This window comes from Lactuca serriola, chromosome 4 (assembly GCF_051521515.1).
Source record: "Lactuca serriola cultivar US96UC23 chromosome 4, Lser_US96UC23_V15, whole genome shotgun sequence".
NCBI classification, from domain to species: domain Eukaryota; kingdom Viridiplantae; phylum Streptophyta; class Magnoliopsida; order Asterales; family Asteraceae; genus Lactuca; species Lactuca serriola.
This window is the reverse complement of record NC_136411.1, coordinates 396,426,564-396,452,858: the sequence shown is the minus strand read 5'-3', so window position 1 is coordinate 396,452,858 and position 26,295 is coordinate 396,426,564. Positions and strand designations below refer to the sequence as shown.

Sequence of the window (26,295 nt, the reverse complement as noted above, 5' to 3'; positions counted from 1 at the left end):
AAGTATTTAAAAAAAATGCGACAGTTTTAATATATATATATATATATATATATATATATATATATATATATATATATATATATATTTTTTTTTTAAAAAAAATATACTACTTAAATCATTATCTAATAATTAGGTTTATTAAAGGTAAAAGGTGTTTTTAATCATTAAAGGGTGTTTCTTTAGTATAGATTGTGTTTCTAGTAAATGGGGTGTTTATTTAGCCATTCCCTTCTTTATATTTATATATATAGTGCATTTTCAAAATCTCTATAATAATAAAGTTTTTCAACTTGGTCAATGGCCTTGAAGGATCCAATTATCAGATATAACTCTAATTTAATGGTAAATTTAACAACTTCGTATCGAATTTTATAATACTCCTTATGTTTGATAAAATTCCAGAAATGGTCCTTGCAAACTTATATAATGGTTTCTATGTTTCAGAAAATTACATAAATATGATCCATATGTAAAATTATGTTTTATCTAAATGCACCTGGAAAGTTATAGAAACTGTCTCTTTCTAATAATTACGTAATGGTTTGTGTCTAACACAAAATTACATAAATGATCCCTATGTATGACAAAATTATAGCAACGGTCCCTATGTACGACAAAGATACAAAAATGGTCGTTGTAACATTGATTTTATAAAATTGTCCCTGTAATAACATGATTATTGAAATAGTCCTTGTGTAATACCGAAATTAAATAAATGGACCTTATGTAAGACAAAATTACAGTAATGGTTCTGGTGTAATAACAAATTGACATAAATGGTCCATGTGTAAGAGAACATTTCATAAATGGTGTCGAATGACGAAATTATAGGATTAATAAACACGCCGCAACGTGCATACATCCCCACTAGTTTACCTAAACAAGAAGTTTTATACAAACATGCGAAAACAACAACAATAGTCAACGAAATTAGTCCTTAGACCTTCAACTCAATGATACTATTTGTTTGTAAAACAACAACAATACTCAAAGTCCCATAAGAAACTAGCAAACACACAAGAAGTAAGATGTTGAGAATAGACTATAGAGAGGATTTGCCACTGTTGACATTCAATGATCGTCAAAATTCAATGATCTTCAGAAGTAGGAATGTGGGTACAAAATAATGATGTGTTAATTAAGAAAAAAAAGTCTACAAACAAATACTATTGGTAAAACGAATCTTTTTATTTTAATAAAAGAATAACAAAAAAATAAATTTATTCTTTCTTTTGTCATATATATCATTCTAATTACATTAAATTAATAACATTAGAATAAAAATGAAAATAAAATTAATACAATGATATAATTCCATGTATTTATTATTTAAATCAACGGTTATAATTTTATATAATTAAAAAAAAATATCTCTTAATTAATAATTTATTTAAAATAATTGATTAATAATTTTAAGTTTTTACTATGAAAATTTAATTAATTTTGGTTCCTACGGGTTATAAACTAGTAACTAAATAAATAATGACGAGATCTATTTGATCAATTTTACACTAAACCAAATTTTACATGGAATATTTTGAGTATTATTACATGATTGATGCATTAAGAAATAGAGGAAATTCTAATTCTAGTCTCCTCCAAGGAGTCTGACCCCTTGGTAAACTGCACCAAGGCGTAAATCATCGACATTGTTAAAACTTCTGTACCCATTAATCTCTCTTAATCCAGACAGACCACGCCCACTCAGAAACTCATGCAAATCCTCCTCTGTATAGAACGTCTTATCTTCAGTACGCACAGCTATTCTTTCAGACTCATCATAATGGCAGATCTTTATAGACACCCCTGTCATGTACACATAACAAAAACGTTGAAGAAAGATGATAGCATTAAATAAATTTGCAGAGAGTAGCAGTAGCTAGCTACCTTCATCTAGGTGGAGATTATAATTCCCTACAGGCATTGTCCTGTCTAGTGCACGAATCACACCATCTTCATCTTCCAACCAAAATGCCCGTTTTGACCTTATCCCAAATGCTGATTTTATTGCCTCTTTTATTGCTTTTGCTGATCCATCTATACCAACTCTTCTAGTGTATTCTCCCCATTTCACTGTTATGATCCTCCCATAACAAGATTGACCTTCACCACCTGCATCAATCATATATACAACAAACAAACTGGCCATTTTTAATTGTGTTTCAAGAGCTACTTTTGTTTTGTGAAAATTAAGGCTGCATCTGCATACCATTCCCAGGGGTGTCTCTCCAGTTCCATGGGGGGACTCCATTTCCGGCAACTGCTTCTGCTGTAGTTATGGCAAGAGGATCCCCATCATTATCCAAAGGTCTTTCAATATTGACTGTTGATCGGCCATTAGCTGAACACCAAAACCAAACAAATACTACAGTTAATTAAATAAAGGAAGAATACTAGTTTCATCAGAAATTTACCTTCCATGGGTCCAAACGGAATACTCCCATCATCTAGCCCTGTAAGCAATCAAGCAACCAGACTTTTAGTCATTTCTTTCACCCTAACATGTGCAAGTATGCAGTGTTCAAGAGTGTGCTTTTTGAACTTCAATGTGTATCAAAAATTGACAAGTAATAAGCATATTCTATAGACAGAGAGTGATAACAGGAGTAGAAGCATTTTGGGGGTAACACGTCGTCTGGTGGTAAGCTCTTGCAGAATTCCCAAGCAATTTCACAAATGAAAGGCGGATAAGAGGAGGATTGACCTTTATCTGAGAACTGGATGAATGAATCGAGCTTGGAAGAAGTAGGAGATGCGGCCTTGTAAGTTCCATCTTTGGCCCTGTCTCTAATCAACTCCTCCAGATCCTTATAATACAGCATCTTAGTACTACCACTACTTCCTTTACTGTTTTTATGCTTCACCTTCTTGAACTCCTTGAGCAAATTCCTCCATTTATCGGTACACATAGTCGGCGAACGATCAAAACCCTTGTCCCTCATCTTCGACGAGATCTGTTCCCACAGATGTTTATTCGACTTGGAAGTGTTGAAAAACCGATCCACTTCACGACGGAGGCTGATCAGGATCCGAGTCTCTTCCTGTACCCAAGTCTCGGCTCTTTTCTTCGGAGCCCTCAGTTCGTGATCTTCGCCGCTACTGGTGTTATTGTTGTTCTCAGCCATAATCATCAGCTGTTGTTGTTGATGTTGCTGCTGGTGGTTGTGTGGTGTCTGTTCTGATTCAATTAGCATGTTCCTATCGCCTCCTCCGGCGACTTCCTTGTAGAAGTCGATTGAACGAGGTTTCTCAGATGAGAGATACATTGATGAAAGTAGCTTCCCGGAGAAAGAATCAAATTGTGCTGACTATACTAGTTACTGCTAACCCTAATCACAAAATCCTCGATATGGATAGAGAAAGGGTGCGGAAAGAACCGGCCGTGCCGCCGTGGGACGAAACAGATTTGACTCCTAATTTCTCAGACCCGTGTTGGTCACGTGACAACTGATTTGAGGTACACGTAGACGTAAAATGTAGAGTAAACTACACTTTTGATCCTTGGTTCCTGGTATTGGGATTTAATCTTGGGTGGTCCATGTGGAGGGTTTTAGGTATCACTTCTCTTAAACTTCTCTTATATGAAATGACGAAAATGCCATTGTTTTTTTTTTTCTTTTTGACATTTTCTTTTTTTTTTCTTTGACCAAATTTACTACAACCTACTAACATCAAGGACCAAAACTAAAAGAGAAATTTCATGAAATAACCATATCTTAAAGGTTGTTTTCACATTTTAACCATAAAATTTCGAAATTTATAAAATGACCATCAGATCCGTAGAGGGTGCTCTGAGGATCGCTTAATGGCTCCAAGGATCTGTTCTTGAGCAAAACATAGTGCCAAATTTTTAGTTACTTAGGGTGTATGATAGTTTGTATGAATGTATGATAGTTTAGTGATTAGTAAATCCTAAATTTGTGCCTGATTTTTGCCATGAAAATATCGTTTCTGCGAAGAACAGATCCACAAAGGTGTTTTGCTCAAGAACAGATCTACAGAGCCCCTTCTGAGGATCAATGTTCATTTCTGCGAAATTATTATTATTTTTTATTTTGATTTTATACGCAAAAAGGATTATTAAGTAACAAAAATTATTTAAAAGGATTATTAAGTAAAAAAAGTTATTAAAAAGGATTATTAAGTAACAAAAAATATTTAAAAAAATAGACTTGTTGATTTTGGCACTATATTTTGCCTAAGAACAGATCCTCAGAGCCATTAACCGATCCTCGGAGACAGTAAGGGCCTGTTTGATTTGGTGCTGACCCGGTCCGGTCAGACATTTTTGTCTTACTCGGTCCGGTCAGAGTGTTTGATTTGTGTAGATTGAGCATCTGACCCGGTCTCCATCCAAAAAATTGATCTGACTCGGTCCTATAGAAAATACAAGCTGACCGAGCAAGTGATGGAAGAAAGACATTCGTGCCCTGATAAAAAAAAACACGTCTCTTTCCAACGTCTTTAATAGAGCGCCTTCTTCATCGCCTCCGTTCTTTAGCTCCTTCCTTCGTCGAACCTCCCTCCTACGACCTCCGTCCAACGTTGCTCCTCCCTTCTCCAACCTCCATGTGTGAGAACGTCAATAAGGGTGAATGTTCTTTAATCGACATTATTGACACAAAGTTCTTCAATCAACGATATTTTTCTTCAAATTAGGTCCAACACGTCACAAATACAGTGATTCTAGTTTGCTTTGGTGGCTATTAAATACTAGGTATGTTTCACCTTTCTTCTCTCATGTATTTGATGATCGATGAAGACGTCTGATAAAAAATTATTGATGTAATCCGAGATTTGCATAGTTAGTTTGATTTGAACATTCAATTTTGGGTATTGAAAATGATATTGGAATTAATGGTGAAGAATGTGATCTTATAATGTTGTACAGCTAACTTTTTTTATTTGTGCTCTTGTACAGATGACTTTCTGTCTATGGTTGTCAATTGATCATGTTTGTATTTGATACTTTTCCATGCCAGCCAAGTGTTTGATAGAATGCATGAGTGATCTTCTTGTTTGACCAACGTCTGATCTTTTTGTAGCATATTCGTTCTTTCTTGTTGTAGATTTTTTTTCATGCCACATTGTGAAGTTGAATTATATGATAATTTGGTAAAAACCAATTGGAGACATGATTAGGTATAATGGTGCTTTAATTAAAAGTATAATATACTTCAATATATGATAATATTTGAGGTTAATTATTAAAATGCCCAAAAGGAAATCATAAAGTATGGTATATGTGGTTAATTTGTTTTCATTGTTATGACAGATTATGTTCAAAAACTTGTGGAGCTCAATAAAAGAATGGAGAAAAAACTTGTTGTGAGGTGGGATGGTTGTTGGAACCAGGGCATTTGATTATATCAAAATGGTGTCAAGATTTCTTACAATAAATAGATAGAATACAATGAAATCCAGGACTTTTATTTAAGAAGTCTTTTTTATATGATTGTTTTGTTCAGTATGCTAGATAAATGTAACCAAATAAACATATATTTAAGAAATATTTTCTATAAATGTTGAAGGGTAAAATGGTCATTTTTAGTGGTCGGAATAGTTAATCAGATGCATAATCAAACAACAAGGTTTTAGTCAGAAGGAAATTGATGTGTGTAAAACAAACTAGTTTTAATCCTACTAACTTAGACACAAAATAAACACACGAAAGACAGTGTACCTATCGATTAGTAATATAGTTCAAGCAAGTAGGGTATCGAACACAGGGAACGGTAAACAATTAAAATAAATGCTAATATCATCAAAACAAAACAAGTAATAGAAAATGGGTTTTCTCTAGTTTTGCAAGACTAGAAACTTAAACAATTAACTAAAATTTAAACTAAGAAACTAAGAACTAGATAAACAAAGATTCAACTAAATTCAATAACGAAGGGAACTTCTGTTTAGTTCAACTTTGAGTTACTATGGTTGATATTATGGTAATAGTGCAATGGATTAATTCTTTTATTGGCTACCAATTCAAATGATTAGATTCACGTTCGCTACACTAATCCTTAGAGAACAAACTAACTCAAACAATGGCCAGTTGTCTAATTTAATTCAATTCACTAGGTTATTTATTCGGGTTAATTAAGACTTGTAATGGTCAACTAAATTGGCCCTTTAGTTAACCTCTTGTTGATGGTTCATCACACAAGCTCACACATGAATTTACCTATTTTTCTTATTAATTCTAGTTTCATGTTCATTAATCCTAGACATATGATAAAGTGGTCATATAAACATATGAGGTTAACAACTAAGAGATGTTCATGCAGCTCAATTATCTTCCTATTAATAGAAAAATAGTTATCATTCACACATAAGGTTCTTTAACAAGCTAGAATCAACAAAATCACCAATATTACATCAATCCTACCATAAATCAAACCATAATCACAAAATCATCTATCCTAAACAGAAGTTATGAGTTTTTAGCTCATATCTACAACAAATAACAAACTAAAAACATAATCTAATGATTGAAACATGGTTTATGCAAAAGATTAAGATAAAAGTAGTGTGTTATTGCCTTTGATCTTCTTCCAAGTTGATATCTACGTTGAAATCTCGAAAACCACAACTTCTAAGAACCCTTTTGGACTCCAAAAATCGTCCTAAACTTCCCCCATTCGTTAGGGTTCGAATGAGAAGCATTTCTATATATATATATATATATATATATATATATATATATATATATATATATATATATATATATTATGAAAACAGGGGCTACTCGGCGAGTCCAGTGACCTACTCGCCGAGTCCATCACTTAAAATCCCGTGCACGACAAGGCAAAGTCAAGAATCACGAAACTTCTGACCAACTCGCCGAGTCCGTTTGCAATCAGCATTTTCTCAAAACACGAAAGTTGTCCGAAATTGTGTCTAGTTTTCAGAACATTTTGAATCTCGTCAATCGGAGTTACGGTTCATGAGATATGGCCAAAACACTGACAAGGGGTCAAGCTGTCCAGCAACATCCTTCTTTCTTCAAAATCCAAGATCCAAGCTTCCAATCGCTAGTTCCGCTTCCTTTTCCATCCGAGCATGTCATTGTTGCTGAAAAACGAAATTATAAACTAATTAAGCACCTTTTGTTCATTAAATGAGACAACAACAACATAAAGTATTAAGATAATGCATGAATTATATGACTAAATATGCCCATATCAGAGATGCAGTCAGACCTTCATACCCAGTCAGGCCCTTACTCGGTCAGATTTGACTCAGTCAGCAACTATCAAACAGCCCCTAAGCGATCCTTAGAGCCACCTGTGTGGAATCCTAAAAACCCCCGAAAATTTTTGTCCTTTAGTGTTGTTACCTCATTTCCGTAGAGGTGTACTAAGATCCTCAGAAGGGTAAACGAATCCGCAGAGCACCCTCTGTAGATCTGATGGTCATTTTACAAATTTCGAAATTTTATGGTTAAAAGATGAGAACACCCCTTAAGATATGGTTATTTCATGAAATTTCTCAAACTAAAAGATGTTATTTAAGAAATTATTTGCACCATCTCACTCCTAAACTGATTCACTCCTAAATACCATATCTCCAACTACCGATCTCTTCACATTCCATGTCCTCTTCAGGCTTTGCAAACCACTGATGATGCAACCATCATCATTTTTCCCAATATGTGCTTCATTTATGACATTTAATTTTGGAATTTTCAGCTTCACGGCACAACCTTGTGGTGGTCAAGGCGTGATGTCTTAATTGAAGGTTACAACGTGCCGTCTATTGTACACGACGTAACCTAGCTGATGGACGAAACCCTAAAGTTTGGCATTTGGACCCTATTTAAAGGCTCTAACCCTTAGGGTTTGCCTCATTTGACATCATCCACTCTTAGAAAACGTCCCTCGCCCTAACCCTAACCATATTTGTGCTTTGTGAGTTGATTGTGTGTATTTTGGTGTGCTCTTAAAGAAGAAGGTGACCTTTGGTGCAAGGATTTGTTCCAGCCAAGTTCCTTCACTCCTTTCATCTTTTGGACCTTGGTGAGATATAAAGTCTCCAGTTGGTTCAGGAAAACGAAACCACCGAAGATTTAGATTTCGAAATTTTGATTTTATGGATAGACGATGAAGATACTAATGATTTTGGTTACGCATACAGTCTTAAGGGTAAACTTGTCATTTCAAAACATTTTTTTATAGTCTCGAGGGAAATCAATGTACACACCGGTGAAAACTTTGACTTTCTGAATAATATTAAAGTACACATCATCAAAAGAAACAAAACTAAATAGCCCTTTTATTTTCATGACAATAACATAAACGACATAATTTTATTGAGTTTATACATTTATAATGCACAAAAACAAGTCAATGACATTTTAAAATAAAATGAAAAAAAAACTTTGTTTTCATTATAATGACAATAACCTTAATTGTATGGTGAATTTTGTATATATCGTTAGTAAACAATAAAATAACGTATTTGTCTAGCTTAATATTTAAATATCGTATTTATCCCTTTTAATCTTTAAAATAGTGTATTCACCCAAGCTTTTTTTTTTTATTTTTTTGACATTTTTAATTAAATATTTATTTTATAAAATTATAATTTAAAAAGAAAAAAATTAATTTACTATATTACCCCTAAATATTAAAACCTTTTTTTAACATAAAATGGTTAAAAATGGATCAATCAAATTGATCCTAACCATTTGAATTGTCATTTATGTATGATCACAACCCATCTTCAACCGCGAAACTATCACATCCTATATTAGAAAAAGAGAGGATTTACTTTTTTAGAAGATGGAGAAGAGAAATTCAAGAAAGAAAAATAGAACCAATTCGATTCAAAAAACAAAAGAATAATCACAAGTCACGAGGGGGAGAAGGATAAGACCACATTACCTTTGTTGCCCAAACAAGTTGTAACATTCAGGTTCTTAGAGGTATTATAGTTATTGTATTTTTGAATTTTGGGGAAGTGCCACGTCGTGGTGAAGGAATCTCGCAACGTGGCAACGGTCGGTGTATCGCGGGTTTTAAATGGTCGACACGACGTGGCAGCTGTTTAATGAGAAACCCTAATTTCCATGGTTTGCATCATATTTAAGGGAATATGAGGGCTAGGGTTGCTCACCCTCAGCCTCCATCACACTCTATCAACCTCCAAGCAAACCCTAACCTCCAGTTTTGCTTTCTAAGCCATTTGTGTTGATTTTGGGGATTTATGAAGAAGGAGGTGACTTCTAGACCTGGATTCAGCAAGCAACTTTTCTCACCATCTTCTTATGCATCTTCTGGACTCTTGTAAGTCCCCAATTTCCAAGCTTTTTCGTTTAAAGTGCATAGATCTAGGTTTCTATGCCTTAATCTTCAAGTCCTTGATTATTGGGTGGTGAGATCTCATAAAGTTTACAACTTTATGAATCTCCAGGTCATTTTGGACCTTAGATGCTTTGGATCTGGAATAGCATTGAGTTTTACCATCATGCATGGAAGATTTGGCCAAAACCCTCATTTTGACCTAATAGAGTCCAAGACATGCATTGGACATGCATGTATAGAAAGTAAGGATTTTTATGTTGTTATTTCATGCTAGAATCATTCTGGAAATAGGGATCTAGTTGTCTTCAAGAGAAAGTGGTTTATGGGTTAAGCAAAGCTTTTTCTTGCCCTTTTAGATTTAGAAATGGGGATCTCTATCCCTTAGAGAGTCTAAGGGGATAAATTTAGAAACTTTATCCACTTGGAAGTTAGAATGGACTAGATATGGGCTTTGGAGCTCTTAAGATTAAGGAAATCAACTTAATCCATTAAGATGTTTGGGAACCTAGTGCCAACGACGTGGTCAAGGTCCTTACGACATGGCGGCTGGGCTAAGTCTCAACTATATTGTCATTTAGTAGCCACATCATGGCTAAGGATGCTCATGGCTTAGCGACTTGTTGTAGTTGACTTTGACTTTGACCAAGTTTGACCTAAGGGTATTTTGGGTATTTTAAGTGGTATTTGAGGATGGTCACTATTTGATGAATAGGTGATGGGTAGAGCTGAGATTTGGAGCAGAGACCTATCCGCTATTTGTTCAGACAGAGATGTGAGTTTTCCTTACTGTACTTATGGGTCGAAGGCACCAAGGCCGACCCATTGGATTAGATATCATGGTTGTTGTATGCTGATATGTTGGGATATATGTTTTATTGGTTATGTGATTAGACTGGTAGATTTGTAGGACTACCTGTGTTTGCTTATTATTGATTAATAATGTTTATATCGATATGTTATGGGTTAATGGGTTGAGACGGACCAGTTGGTATTGAAGGCCAAGATACCCATGCCGGTCCGGATAGACTGAAGGCCTATAAGGCGGTAAAGTTGTGCCGAAGGCCCAAAAAGCGGTCCAGCTAGGTTGAAGGCCCGGTGCGGCGACCAAGTTATGCTGAAGGCTCTATATGCATGTTGTTGTTTGTTATGTTATGTGGTGGTACTTTAGGGGAACTCACTAAGCTTTGGATTACACTTTTAGTTATTGTTTCAGGTACTTCATAGGACCGTGCCAAGGCAAAGGCATGATCGTGCACATCCTTCAGCTTTATGTTATTTGGATTTTGGGATACTCTGATTGTAGAAATACACTTTTGAAACAATGATTTGTAGACATTTATGGTTTTGGGTTATTTTTGAAAAGCTAAATATTTTTGTATTTTTTGATATGTTACACAAGTTGCCAATGTCCGATCCTAAATCTCACTCGTTCTGTAAATCATGTTATCTTTTGTTAGCATATGAAACTTCATCAAAAAGAAACAAAAGCTACAACACTTTTCCAAAGAAGACGAGGAAGAATTATGTATTACAATGTTCAGTACTTCGTATTGTTCTTATAGTGTTTCTTGCTCCAAGCCTCCAATCATAATTGAATCGGTTGTTCGGAAAAGCTTCGTCTACACTAGAATTCCAAAAATAAAGGAAGATGCACTCCACAATGTGTTCTCTCTCTTTTCTTACTCTAACCCTGTACAAATGAATATCAATTTTTATCACTACCAAATTCAAAAAGAGAAACGTACATGGTGATAAAATAAGATGAATACAGTTAGTAATTATGAGATTTTCAGTTATCGATGCTAATTCGAAGATAAAGGCATCAATGCTACTTGTAACTTTGTGACAACCCGAAACTTTTTCCGTTTCTGTTTCGCTTTTTCTGTTAATGAAATTTCGGATCCGTTAACCTTTTCGTCAAAATTTTGGTTTAAATAAAATAATCTAGTTATACTTAATTAAATTATTTACGAGTCGGAACCAAAAATCGCGCGGAAACCCGAAAATCTCAAAAATCAACATTTCGGTCAAAAAATGGGATTACGACCGTAAACTGGTTTACAACCGTAAACCCTGTTTACGGTCAGTGACGAGTGGCCCCCACTTTTACCCTATAAATACGATACCCCTATCCTCGTTAGAACATTTTTTTGGCCGCATTCTCTCCTCCTCTCTCTAAGATTCATCAACCGTAAACTCTAAAAATCGCGTTTAAACCTCGGGAAACGTCGAAAAACACCCTTTGGAGCCCTTTGGAACGTCTGGAATCATTCCTCGCATCGAAGTCAGCATCCAAACCTCATTTTCCAAAGTTTACGGTTCAGGCTTCAAAGACCGTAAACTCAGTTCTTGAGTTTACGACCGTAAACGCGGCCAACTGCAGAAACCGTAAACTCAACTGCAGAAACCGTAAACTCGTGTTCTAAGGCAGTAAACTCATTCCTTCGATTCAAGCAAGTCTCGGTAACATTCCTCAACCAAATTCTAGTGTTTTCCGACACTTTATCTAACGAAATCGCTAATTTAGATACATATACGTATTTATTTGATAACAGGATTTCTTTAAGGGTCGCGTGCAACAATTCGGGAACTTCCTTTTCAGTCAACAACTTCACGCAACAACAGTGAGTTCATACCCCTACATTTTTCCGCAAATTTTAATGTTTTCAGGGGGGGGGGGGGGAGGGAGTACAAGTTAAACATAAATGTTTTCTTTCAAGCTAAACAAAAGTGTTTTTAGAAATACACATAAAACTTATGCAAATTTCATAATTTATTTCCCTTTGTACTATGTCGAGCATAAGGGACGTTTTCACAAAAATTGCATAGTTTTACGGATACGCTATTCGCCACGTCATTCATACAAACTATAATCGGTATAGTTTGGGATTTCTCTAAAAACTTATCACGCATGAAAACTTTCTCTACTAAACATATGCACTGGAACAGAAACCATTTACAGTTTATATCATTGTTTTATCATAATTTTCATAATCACTGTGTGCGGTATACACTCGGATTTTCACTACGGTAGAACGCTACTGCATTACTTGTAAACTAGATTGTACGATACTGTGAGGCGCTACTTCACTATTGTACCCTTAGGTGTACATGGATAAATCCTACCACTGTATAACCAGAGTCTCCTGGAGGGAGAGCGTGAGGTTTGTGAATAGATCTATTCGGGACTGACAATCCCACATCTGGACTGTTAGCTACAGTTTGGCGGGCACGCATGAGATGTACAAATGTCATTTAACAACAACGCCTGAAGAACGTTGGAAAGGTCACTAGTCATATCAAGCATGGTTATACGACTCACATTATGTATAAATCATCGATAGTTTACCAACCTGGTTTCTTCAATAGTTTTATTTATACCAAATAGAACTAAACACACTACGCATACTGGCAGAGCCAGGGTTTTCAAACCGAATCTTTTACATTACGGTTTTACATTTAAATACATATACTTCATGATTAGCTTTAGCTAGTTGCATGAAATAGTATTTTGCATAACTCTACTGTTTTTCAGAAACGAACATTCATGGTTGTATACAAAAATCGATATCACTACGTTTCTTTTTTTTTTTTCATTTAAAGAAAATGTCGGATTTTATTGAAACTACATAATCATTTCGGCTTGCTCATCAACAAGTTTTCACTACAAATTACTGCTTATGAACTCACCAGCTTTATGCTGATATTTTCAAACTGCTTATATTCTCAGGAAATCAGTAGACAGATACTTGCTGGAATTTCGAGAAATCGAAGTATTTAGAGTTTTTAAGTTTTATTTTGCAAAACAATCGGATGTAATTCAAAACTGAGTTTCAAACATATGTGAACGTTTTTATTCAAATATTCAGTGTAATGGTTGCGTTGCTATGATTGCTGTTATTCATTGGTTGTGATGCTATACATGACGTCCTGCGCCCCAAAATGTTTCCACCAACGGTTTCGGGGTGTGACAAACTTGAATCTTAATTTTATATAGTTTGAAATTAAGAAAGTACACAAACTCATAAAATTTTAAGTTTCGGTGCTACTTGTTATTTTGAATATCACAACTTGTTTCAAGTAAAATACGATGAAACTCATGCCATTTATAAAAAAAATGGAGTATATTGTATATGAAAGTGAGTTGGATCGGAGAAGTATGTTGCATTGTCCAATTCAACTCATTAACGATAACGAAAAAAGAAACAAAATTGGAAGTATACTGATATGAACACTTTGTAATAGTGATAAAATCTATAGGTATTGGAATAGTCGACTAGAGGTGTGGTGAATTCTTTTTATATTATAATGATTCTAAAATATAATAATTGTTTGTAAATTATTAAAACGTAATTCAATTTTTTTAATAAATATGATATTTTATTATTTAAATAGTATATATTAGAAATTCACGTGTAATTTTAAACCTATGACTTTCATAATCTCGGTCTCTTCCCGCAACATTACCTCTCCATTCACCAGTTGTATCTGACAACAACCTTCACTAGTGATGACTTAACCAGTTTGGGGGCTCTAAGCGAACCAAAAATTTGGGGGCTTTTAACCTTTATTATACTTGATGTTATAAACCTCGATATAATGGTAATGTACTACACATTTAGTTCAAATATAGATCTTCCTTGATAGAATAAGAATAACATCATATTTACATCATATTATTGAAATTGGAACACATTTCCATACAAACTAGACTACTAGAGCATCACAAAAATCATAGACAAATCATAATTCATAAATGAAAAAAACTTAAACAAAAGATCCACCATAATGTTCAATTTTTTGGTATTAACACAATGAATATTAAAGAATAACATCATATTTACATCATATTATTGAAATTGGAACACATTTCCATACAAACTAGACTACTAGAGCATCACAAAAATCATAGACAAATCATAATTCATAAATGAAAAAAACTTAAACAAAAGATCCACCATAATGTTCAATTTTTTGGTATTAACACAATGAATATTAAAAAATTAACCCCTATTAAGTATTAACCCTAATAGATAATCTATTAATCTGATAACCATATTCAAAGTATAGAACCCAGCGGTATACAAGAATAATGCCCCAAAGCAGCATGATGTGTTTATTTTGGAGTTATTCCCTAACTATCTGTATCCAAATATCAAGTCATTTTCATGATCCAGTTATAAGGATTTTACACTGAAGTTGTCAGCCAACTTGATCAAGTTGAATCAATACTCATAGTTTAAAGAAATAAATACCCGAATAAACACATCACTATCTGATATCTATGCCAAATAGCAAACTAGTAATCACTACTGATATGTTATGAAACCAGAAAACCACACTTTTAAACATATGCAAAATAGGTAAAAAGATGGTAAAGTCGAATAGAGGCATTTATATGGATGACATTGCTATATTTGGTTACATTTTTCAAAGTATAGTGTTGTAAAGGACGAAATGTAAGTGAAATGCTATAATAAACACACACACACACACATATATATATATATATATATATATATATATATATAGAAGTACGTTGCTATTTCTAGTATTTAACCATTTCTATGTTATTATATTTTACTATATCCAACGTACTTACGAACTACAATATATTTTTATTTTTTTATGGAAGGGAAGCTTTCGTAAATACCTTCATGTTGCAAATTGGTATCATGTCAAATCATCTTAATGGGTGGGATACACACATCCGTCGAATACAAGTTTGTGGACCACTACCGTCGAATACAAGTTTAGCTAAAGTTCTAGAGCATCTGAAGATGCTTCGGTCATCTTATATATATATATATATATATATATATATATATATATATATATATATATATATATGACCAGAGCATCTGATAGATGCTCATGCTCTAGTCACCTAACAACAAATGACTAGAGCATTTAAGTATTCATGATAGATGCTCTCTGAATAAAGCATCATTTATGGATGAAATTCTAATCCAAGAATCTTGATATGTGGTGTGTTGTAGGAACCCTATACTACATCAAGCATTTCCGAAACATGTTTACAAAAATAGTTTCCAAAACATGTTTATTATCAGAGTTTTTCCCAAAATCATAAAACAAACATGAAGAAGTGTACGATCACACCTTTGCCTTCCCGCGATCATCTGTGGTACCTAAAAAATAAACCAAAACTGTAAGCCCAAAGCTTAGTGAGTTCCTGCAAAATACCAACACAACACAAACCCAACATAAATACAATAAGCAGCATGCATATAGAGCCTTCAATCTAACTGAAATGCCCCACCGGCCTGCAGTCTACCTGGTACGCTCATAGAACCTACAACATGACCGACACGCCTCACCGGGCCTTCAACCTATCTGGAACGTTCTCCGGGCCTTCGGCCTAACTGGTACACCCCACTGGACTTTAGTCTATCCGGAACGCACTGGGTCTATTGGCCTTCAGCACAAAGCAGGACCGCACCACACACACACCGTGTCGACACAAATATATAACAGATAATCATAGAATTAACCAGCCAATAACAAGCAGACAGATCTTACAGATCATTAAGCATAACATCATCCCATCTACCAGGATACAGATCTAACATATCACTACAGTACTCAATCATACGATAATCAGGATAATAATCCAAAGGGCTAACCTTGGTGCCTTCGACCCATAAGTACAGTCAGGATAACTCACCTCACAATTAGATAGAATTGATGAGGACTGCCTCCGAATCTCGGCTCTCAACACAAAAACCTAATTTCGTCACGTGACCAATTCCATCAAAATCCCAAAAGTACCCAAAATGCCCTCAAAGTCAAACTTTGTCACAATCAAACCAGTCACAATCAAATCATCGACATATACTTCGACTATAAGTAAAAACTCTAGTTTCTCAAGCTTGTATACAACTTGTTCTTGAGGACATCTTTAAAATCCCAGTTCCTTGAGTGCTTGATCAAGTCGGATGCTCCACGCTGTTGGAGCCTATCGCAACCCATATAGGGCTTTGTTTAGACGGTAGACCAAATGTTCCTTCCTTTTAATCTGAAAATTGTCTGGTTGGGATACATAAACTTCTTCTTGTAACTCACCGTTCAAGAAGGCCAATTTCACGTCAAAGTGATGAACTCCCCAATCCTCTTTAGCTGTTATGGCCAGTAACAGTTGGATCATTTCCAAACGAGCTACCAACACAAAAACCTCATCGTAATCAATTCCTTTTTGCTGCACAAATCTATTCACGACTAATCGGGCTTTGTGTTGTATAATATTACCATCTGCATCTTTTTTTTTTTGCTTGAAGACCCATTTCAAACCGATTGGTTTTTTACCTTTCGGAAGGTAAGTAAGTCTCCACGTTTGATTCTTAACAATTGAATCAAGTTCCTTCTTCATTGCTACCCACCAGGCCTGATCGTTTGCTGCCTCTGAGTAACTCGTTGGTTCTTCACCAAAAAACAATAACTCTTCTGGTTCAAGTTCTATTGGTTGTCTCGTCATACATTTCAAAAAAAAATTTGAAAACCTCGAATGAGTGTATTATCATATCTAGAGGGGCTCCCGTGTTGGTATGTCTCATTTGATGCATTGTCTGATACGTAACCAAGTGATGTGAATGGTGGTGATGGTGGAGCATTCACGTTGTCTTGATGGGTAGGGTTTTCAACATGGCCACCAATTGTTTGTTGGTAGGATTCTCTTCCATATTCATTAGTAATAAATGTTTGAAACCAAGACTGGTTTGATGTGGGTTCATCGCCTCGGGCCACGAACCAATCCCATTTTTTTCTCTTCAAAAACAACATCATGTGTAACCACAACTCTATTTTCTTTAGGTTTATTACATATGATATGCTTTACTTCCTGGTTCCGTTCCCAAGTGCACCATCATCGTACTCCGATCACTTAGTTTTATGGAATGATTAGCCGGTTTCTTCACATGTCCAATGCACCCAAAGACTTTCAGATGCTCCAAAGTCAGTTTCTTTCTTTTCCACCCTTCATATGGTGTCATACCCTTCACCCCCTTTTTCAGAATACGATTTAACAGGTAGACTGCATGACGGACAACCTCCCCCCACATCATGTCTGGTACACTCATTGATTTCATAAGGGATGTTGTAGCCTCACGGGTGGTACGATTTCGACGTTCCACCATGTTGTTTTGTGGTGGTGAGTATGGAGTTGTTAGTTGTCTCTTGATTCCATGTTGTTTGCAAAATATAGTGAATTGTTGGGCGGTGAACTCTCCTCCCCGATCAGTTCTCAGGCCCTTCAATTTGAAAATGATTTCATTTTTCACCTGTGTCTTAAAACTTTTAAAGGTTGCAAAGGCTTCGTACCTCATCTTTATCATGGAGACCCACATATAAAGGCTGTAATCGTCAACTAATAACATGACGTAACGATTACCTGCTATTGTTGGTGGATTGATTGGGCTACACAAATCGACATGGACAAGTTCAAGAGGCTTACTTTCTCATGGAGACCCACATATAAAGGCTGTAATCGTCAACTAATAACATGACGTAATGATTACCTGCTATTGTTGGTGGATTGATTGGGCTACACAAATCGACATGGACAAGTTCAAGAGGCTTACTTTCTCGTCACTGTGCTTCCTTCGGGAATGCCTGACGAGTTTGTTTAGCTACCAGACACCCTTCACATACTTGTGCAAGATGCCTTATGTGTGGAACACCCCTTACCAAGTTTTTATGTACCACGGACTCTATAATTTGAAATTTTATGTGGCCTAGTCTGGCATGCCACAACCATGCTGTGTAATCAAGACTTGCTAAGAGATCACGAGTTTAAAGGTTTGAAGCCTTATATTATACAACCGGTTCTTTGATCTTAGCACCCTCATAATTAAACGGCCGCCTTCATCGTGTACTCTCAAGTACTCATGAAACATTTCGATTTTATACCTAATTTCAGTCAATTTTCCTAGACTTAAGATGTTGCTACATAATGTTGGGATGAAATACACATTAGTGATCAATTGTTGTTCGCCATTTTTGCATTGCAACAAAATCGTACCCTTTCCCGCTATTTGAACTCTAGACCCTTCACCAAACCGCACCTGCCCGATAATGTTTTCATTAAGCTCGGAAAAAAAACTTACGAACTCCTGTCATATGGTTGCTTGCCCTATTATCTAAATACCATATATCATCGCCCTTCTCATTCTTTGCCTCATTTTTTTCTCGGAAACACATTCTCTTTGTTTAACAGCACCATGTTATCATCTTCTTCTCCATATATAGTTAGAAGTAAGGCAAGTTCCTCTTCATGTGTCTGAGCTAAGTTAGCTTCATCTCCATTCTTCTTTGGTGCTTTACATTCAGATGCGTAATAGCCATATTCTTCACAGTTGAAGCATTTTATATGCTTCTTATCTCTACCCCTCTGATAGTTGTTCCCTGTATTTTTCTACCATCCGGAACCTCCACGTCCTCCCCTACCCCTGGTACTCCCTCTGCCACGTCCACCATTCCATATAACTCTGTCATGGGACGCTGAACCACGAGCTCTCCCATTCGATGAACTTCCACCTAAAGTTTTCTGCACAGTTTGTGTCACACCCCGAACCGTCAAACGGACGACGGAAACGTTCGGGGGCGGGCGACGTCATGCGTAGTATCACAACAATCGTATCATAGCAATCAAAGTAAACACAACCATTACATTAAAATAAGAATATTTACAACTGTTTGAAAACATAGTTTGTGTACATCAAAAGTAACAAAAGATAAAGACGAGACTCCAAATTGCTCTGTCTTCTCCAAAAGTTGATGAAGGTTCCTGTCTATTGTTGCCCTAAGAATACAAGCAGTTTTGAAAACGTATCAGCATAAAGCTGGTGAGTTCATAAGCATGTTTTTGTATTGAAAACTAGTCACTGAATTTGTACAAATTATTTCTCTTCATTATAAGTAAAATGTCGTTTGTAACGAAAACCTTTGTTATCAAGTTCTGAAATATGTATGCATGCTTTCCAAGAAAATCCAATATTTTCTAATATGTTTGTTGATTACTGTATGAAAAGTATGTTCCGTTTGAAAACCCTGGCTACCACCAGTATGTAGTGTAAGTTCTATTTGAAAACTCTGGCTACCACCCGTATGAATAGTAGTTTTATTAATCAAATAAAACCAAGAGTTGGATCCCTGGAATGCCCTCCAGTAAGCAGATAGGTAGTTTTATTAATTAAATAAAACTATTGAAGAAAGAAATCTCGTAAACAAAGGTTAGTTTATACTATTGTGAGTTCGTATAACCATGCTAATATGACTGATGAACATCCTTGACGTTTCTTCAGGCGTCGTACGATTACAAAATTTGTCACCCCAGGCATGTCTGCCTAACTGTAGTTAACAGTTCAGGTGTGGGATCGTCAGTCCTAAATAGATCTATTCACAAATTTCACGTTCTCCCTCCAGGAGACTCTGGTTATACTATAGGTGAGGATTTACTGGTACCCCGAAGGACATGATGAAGAGAAGGTCTCACAATCCTGTATTAACTAGTTTACGTGTTGTTCTGTTGTTTTCGTGTTCGAAATCGTTGTATACGTTGTAGAGTATAAATAATTATATACAAAATAATTATTTGATAAGATACTCTTGCTTTCTGTATGTAGTAATGGATAAACTAAACCTGTATTAGTTTATATGTTTGACTTTATACGTAGTTTGAATCTATAAACTGGAGTTGAATCTCCCAAACTATACATATTATAGTTTGACTGGTAAGTTGTGTTCATATATGATTCTGAAAACTATGCAATCATGTTTTAGAAAACGTCACTTATGCTCCGCATATTACAAAAAGGATAAAGTATCTAAATGTTTACATGAAACTTGTTGTAATTGCATTAGTTTATGACTTGTGAAAACCTTTATGTTTGGCTTGTATTCCCCCTAAAAATGTTTTAAAAACTATAAAAGTGTAGGGGTATGAACTCACTGTTTAACGTAGGATTTGAGTGTACGATCGGGATGAGTGCTGAGTGTCAATTGATGTTTCGTACTCAAGTGGACCCTATTAACATATGAAAACATATATATATATATATATATATATATATATATATATATATATATATATGTGTGTGTGTGTGTGTGTGTATTAGATGAGGACATAACTGTTGGATTAGTGTCTAAGTCCATAACTATAATTGGTATGTATTTGACCCGACTCGGCATGGTCCATTTGGGTTGCATGGCATCGGAACATTTGGATAGACCGTTTGTGAGAATAGGACATTTGTGACATATTAATATATTATAAGTTCTAATATATTAATATGAAATCATGTTATTTAATTAGTATTGATCAAGAATTAATTTGGACTTAATTTAGTGATCAAAAGAGACTAATTAAATATATGGGGATTGATTGTGAAAATCGTTAATTCTTATATATGTGGGCTTATGATCCAAGATTCCTTATGTTGGGTTTAACCCATGTGGTGACCCATGGATACTCCATGGAGGTTAAAACCCATGGAGCATAAGGAATGGGTAAAGTCATGAATTACTTGGTGTAACCCTAATAGCCACACTATATAAAGACCCCTTTAGCTCAAGAAATTGGCACTAGTGATACTTATATGAGGGCTAGCCAATTTGAGTATGAAGTGTCTTCTTTTCATGGTTATTCCAAGTGTTGATAATGTTGTGTGAACCATTTGAGGTGTCACACTTGGGGCACTAGGCTCTCGAGCTTCATGGAGTTAAGCTACATCAACAAGGTATGTATTTCTATCTAGTTTATTATTCAAGTATCAAAAGATTGTATGCTAGTTAGGGTAATACCTTGGAATATTCATATTGGCATGTATAATAGAGAAAACATAGATCCAAGGTATTTAGGGTTGCATGTACACTTAGGAGTGTTAGAATGCTCAAAACCCAACAATAACACCATTTGTTATGGAAGGAAACCACCTTAGGGACTAGGAAACACTTGAAACTAAGTGTTAGAATCACACGGGATTGAAGATGGGGAGTTTGCGGCCGTAATCAGGAGTGTACGGTTAGGGGTTTGCGGCCCAACAGGGTTTACGGCCCGTGAGTTTGCGGCCCAAGTGTTTGCGGTCCATGGGTTTACGGACCATGGGTTTACGGCCGTAAACATTCGAGAAAAAGTGTGATTTGTGGCGTTTCTAGGTCCTTTCTAGCCTCTTCGAAGTGTTCTAAGTCCCATGTCTGGCTTAATGAAGAGTTTAAGGCCAATAATCGACCAAAAATGGAGTTCTCGGCCAATGAAGGGTGTACGGACGTACACATGGTTTACAGTCGTAAACCCATTTCGTGTTCATGATTTTGGGTCGATTTTTAGGTGAAAACAAGTGATTCCTAGTAGATAACAAGCATAGGGAGTAGTTACTTACTGTAAGAGGCTTGGAATAAGGTTTTTAGCCACCAAGAACTAGTGTGTATTCTTGGTGTTCTTGGTGAGAGAGAAGATCTAGCAAATGATGAGACATGGATTCATCACTAGATTAAGGATTGAAACACAATCAAAGTGAAGAATCACTTACATTTTTTAGGACCCTTGAGCAAAACTCGAAAATTGTAGAGAGAGAGTAGAGAGAGAAAGCTTATGAGATGTGTAAAGTGGTAAATGAAGGCCTAGCATCCCTTATATAGGGGTGAGTTTCCGACCAAGGGGTAGGGTGGGGGGTGTACGACCGTAAACTCGAGTTTGCGGTCGTACACTCCTCTTGAAGGGGTGTTTGGCCCGGATTCTATGCTTTGACTTGGAAAAGTTCGTTCTTGGACCCAAACCTCGATTGTATTGAGTTCAAAATATTTAATTAGACCCGAGATAATGCTGACAAGAGCAGAAATAAATTCCGAATTGATTTATTTTTAACAGTTTGGACGGAAGAAATTTCCGGTTGTCACAGTTTGATCATCGGTTCTAGAAAGAAGAAGACTTCCCTTCGTGCTTGCAATCCCACTCCGGAGTCGAATGCGATCCTCATACACCTTGAGTCTACCAATGGCTTCTTCAAACGAGATAGTATCGATGTCTGAGTACTGTTCGATAGATGCAACCAGTTGGAGATACTTATCTGGTACCAAGTCGAGAAGCTTTCTAACTGATACTTCATCTTCAAGGGTATCGCCAAGGCTGCTGTACTTTGAGATCATATCGGTCAATTTACCCGCGCACTCGTCTATAGACTCTCCGTCTTTCATTCGCAACGCCTCAAACTCGCTTTTAAGAGTATGTAATCTTGCCTTTTGTACTCGATCAACACCAAGATACCTCGTTTTTAAAGAATCCCGCACCTCCTTTGTTGTCTTCTTCTTTGCCACCTGTAACAAGATGTCTTCCGGTATTGCTTGGAAAAGAAAAGCCCGAGTCAACTTGTTCTTTTTCTCATCCACAACTACTCCCTCTGTTGGTTCAATGGATTCCCATATTCCTTGGGCATCGATTATAGCTTCGATCTTGATCGCCCGCGTGGTGTAGTTTGTGGGAGTCAAGATCGGACATTGAAATGGCACTCCACCATTCTCTCTTGTAACAAGTTGGCTGGATGACATGGGTTCGTAGTGGATATATTTGGGCATGAATCGTATGCTCTGATACCAAATGTTGGAAATCAGACAGCATGAGATCAAGCTACACACTCAAACATGTAAACTGAGTTAGGAATCAAAGGTACATACACATGGAAGAACTTTAGGAAGTTTTTATTCTGATGCTCTATTATCAGTAAAACAGAGATTAGAAATTTATAGACTATACTACATTGAAAGCTGAAATAAAAAGCTTTAAACTAAAGAACTAAAATTGAAATACTTTACTACCTCGATAACCACATCCACCTAATAATATGGTAACCACTTAGTCATTTTTAATGCATTAAAAACTGAGTTAAACATGAACCAAATCAGGATTAATTTCAACAACCGAATCCGCAACAAAGTGCAAACGTAAATACGACTTAAGAAGATGTAAAAAAATGGACCAAACTTATGATTTTGAATAAAGTACAAGGACCAAATTTGTAATTTACTCTTATTTCTATTAACAAATTCTGCACCAACTCCTTTCCCAAATAGTGATCAATACTCAATACGGTAGATCTGTTATTCATTAAATAGTTCTCCAATTTGAAAAGTGGGTAACATGTAGCTTTACAACTGCAAAGAATTTCTAGAAACATGATAATTTATTAATTATACTACAAATAATATAATAATAGTTAGCATCATCTCTATCTATTCCTATCTGGGGTTCGGGTAGTTCAACCTATTTGGGAAGCTCCGTGACAGTTTGTGCATTTAATATAAAAAGTCAACATGCTCTCAGTTTGATCAACTACGTTCACCAACAAATACCATGCATCATCCCCTATTTGTATGTGTGTATTATATCTAAATCCTCACAAAGATTCAAAGAAATAGCTGATAGAAAAGAAAGAGAAACAAATCACGTAAGAGTTGGAAATGAAGGTTTCGATGCAAGGTAAGTTGTTGATAATAATGATAACGTTGGCAGGGGTATTTATGGAAGAAGGAAACGCACAAGGAAGCGGTGGTGGTGGTGGTGGCTCAGCCTGCCTGAATCAGCTAATTCCTTGCCTGAACTATCTGAATAATCAAGGGCAGGGACAGGGACAGGATCCCCCTGATAGCTGTTGTGATCCATTGAAATCAGTGATAAAATCCAATCCAGAGTGCTTGTGTAGTATGATAAGCAATCAAGGTACTAAAAATGCTGAGAATGCTGGTATCAATGTCACTAAGGCCCAAGAATTACCAGCAAGATGTGGTCAACGTGTCAACCCGATCTCATGCATCACCTCCACCTCTAAGACTACTCCAGGTATCACCATCATATATACATTCCCCCCGGCCTTTTTCTATCTTTCTTGTTTCTCTTCAGTAAACTAATTATAATCTTCATGTGTGTTTCAGGTACAAGTGATTCCCAAAGCTTAGGAAATTCCATGGTCTACTTGTTGTTCCCGTTGATGCTAATTATCGCAGCTGTATATGCTTGATTTTATTTTTTTGTTGCATCATTAAGCCGAATGTACACTTGAGTTGCCGCTTTTTTCTTTTTCTTCATTTCAACTAGTTATTGATTACTAGTATTACCAACAGACAGTGTATGGATCTATGGAGCTTCTAATTATAATGAGGTTATGTACGTAATTTGAGTTAATTTGTGTGAATTCCCAACAAATACGTGTGTTAAGTGTCATGAAAAACTCCCTCAAATCATCATCTTACATTTTGCTCCTGACATAACCAAATATATATATATATATATATATATATATATATATATATATATATATATATATATATATATATATGCACATCATTTGAATGAATAAAACCTTGGCAATGGAGATGAAAGAGTGCAGGGAAAGATCACCAGAAGCTCCAAGCACAATAATTGATAGGCACCTTGTGACTGTGTCCGTTCCATAGTTAAGGCTTGAAAGATGAACTATATCACGCTTGATTATAGCTCCTTCCTGTAACACAGAACAAACAAAACAAACTAACTAGAAATAATTCGAAAGAAAATCAGTTACTTATCATCAGAAATACAATCAAATTTCACAAATGAGATTAAACATAAACAGTGTTATACTAAACCTATAAGTTAGCAAAGACAATTTACCAATTCTTCTCTAAATTTCAGTTAATAACCATAGAGATTTATATATAACCAAAAGAATGCTATGCATTCTAAACTGTACATAGTGATAGGAGAGAAATGTAGTGGAGTGGACTTTATCAAAATGAATTCAATATATGACCAAAAAAGCAGTTCAAATCTAGCAATATTATTTCAAACATAGTATTTACCTGATCACAACACGATGTCAAGTGAAGATCAATTAAATCATGATAACTGAAATCAATAATCTCTAAATTCGTGAGGTATTGCGAGCTCGCTGATGTTATTAATCGTGATTAGAAGGATAGCTCTAAGGAATCTGAAACTGTTAGGACACTGTGTTCTTCACCGACGAACAGATATGTAGTGATTGCCGGACGTTTTCCGCTTATTGGACCGACTGTCGTAGACGACGCATATGTCCTGTATATTGTTTTCGGTATATGGCTTCATCCCATAACTTTGTTTAAATGAAAGAGCATTTTAAACCCAGAAGTTCGTATAATAGACATGTTTGCTCCCTCAAATAAGTTTCTTCTTCAAAGAGTCCTTGGCTCTTTATCAAATTTTAATTACAAATGATCACATAAAGCTAAAGATGCTCTATTATAATTCGAAGTAAGTCTCTATAAGCTTGAACTTAACTTATAATATGTTCCGAATTTGCTTTTTGTCCTCAAACTCGATAAAAAACGATTTGAAATAACTTGTAAATAAACTTATTAACCGTTTGGAGCCCTAAGTCTAACAAGTGGACGTATATTTTTCTTTGAAATCAACTATGATAAACTACTTGATTGTATTTTTTTTTAATTGTTGGTTGATAGATTATCAGTTTGAACTGTTTTGTAATTTATTTTTCTATAAATCAAAGCTTGTATTTGTCTTTTTATTGATGAAATGGAATAATTGCATAAATTTGCAACCAAAAAAAAAAAATCATCTTGGCCACTGTTTATCTATCTTGGGTTGGCTCTTTAGCAGATTTTGTTTGCTTCGTAAAGAAATAGATCTATGATCACATGTGGCTTAAATGTTCGCTTTATCTGTTTGCATTGAACAACTGTATATATAAAACATGATAAAGTTGATTTTACTAATTGAGGTTTAAATTTTTTAAAAATCTTGCTATGCATTTATCAACAAATTAGTTAAGGTTATACATTTGGTTTTCTTTGTGCATTTGTTTCCAAGTCATTGACTTTGATGTGAATGATAGGTACAGCCCAACAAGACATAGTAGGTCAGTCAAGACACAATGACAGAGACAAATGTACGCATTAAGGGACTACCACATACCTAAAGACAAATTTAAGAGGTCAAATATAATGTGTTTAA

General features: G+C 35.5%; 2 protein-coding genes and 1 long non-coding RNA gene across 3 annotated transcripts; 1 reads left to right on the top strand and 2 right to left on the bottom strand.

Moving 5' to 3' along the window:
- Positions 1-1,472: 1,472 nt before the first annotated feature.
- On the bottom strand, positions 1,473-3,484 carry LOC145097947 (trihelix transcription factor GT-4-like). The gene is made up of 5 exons (XM_079035618.1): positions 2,705-3,484; positions 2,415-2,453; positions 2,210-2,341; positions 1,888-2,112; positions 1,473-1,806 (listed from the first exon to the last, which is right to left on the bottom strand). The coding sequence occupies exons 1-5, from the start codon at positions 3,264-3,266 to the stop codon at positions 1,589-1,591; spliced, it is 1,176 nt and encodes a 391-aa protein (XP_078891744.1). The 5' UTR covers positions 3,267-3,484; the 3' UTR covers positions 1,473-1,588.
- Positions 3,485-22,175: 18,691 nt separating this feature from the next.
- Positions 22,176-22,859, bottom strand: LOC145099892 (uncharacterized). The gene has a single exon (XM_079037393.1). It carries the CDS (start codon positions 22,857-22,859, stop codon positions 22,176-22,178), a length of 684 nt encoding a protein of 227 aa, XP_078893519.1.
- Positions 22,860-23,607: 748 nt separating this feature from the next.
- Positions 23,608-24,510, top strand: LOC145100838 (uncharacterized). The gene is made up of 2 exons (XR_013705271.1): positions 23,608-24,147; positions 24,240-24,510. It is a non-coding gene; the product is annotated as an uncharacterized LOC145100838 (long non-coding RNA).
- The last annotated feature ends 1,785 nt before the right edge of the window (positions 24,511-26,295 follow it).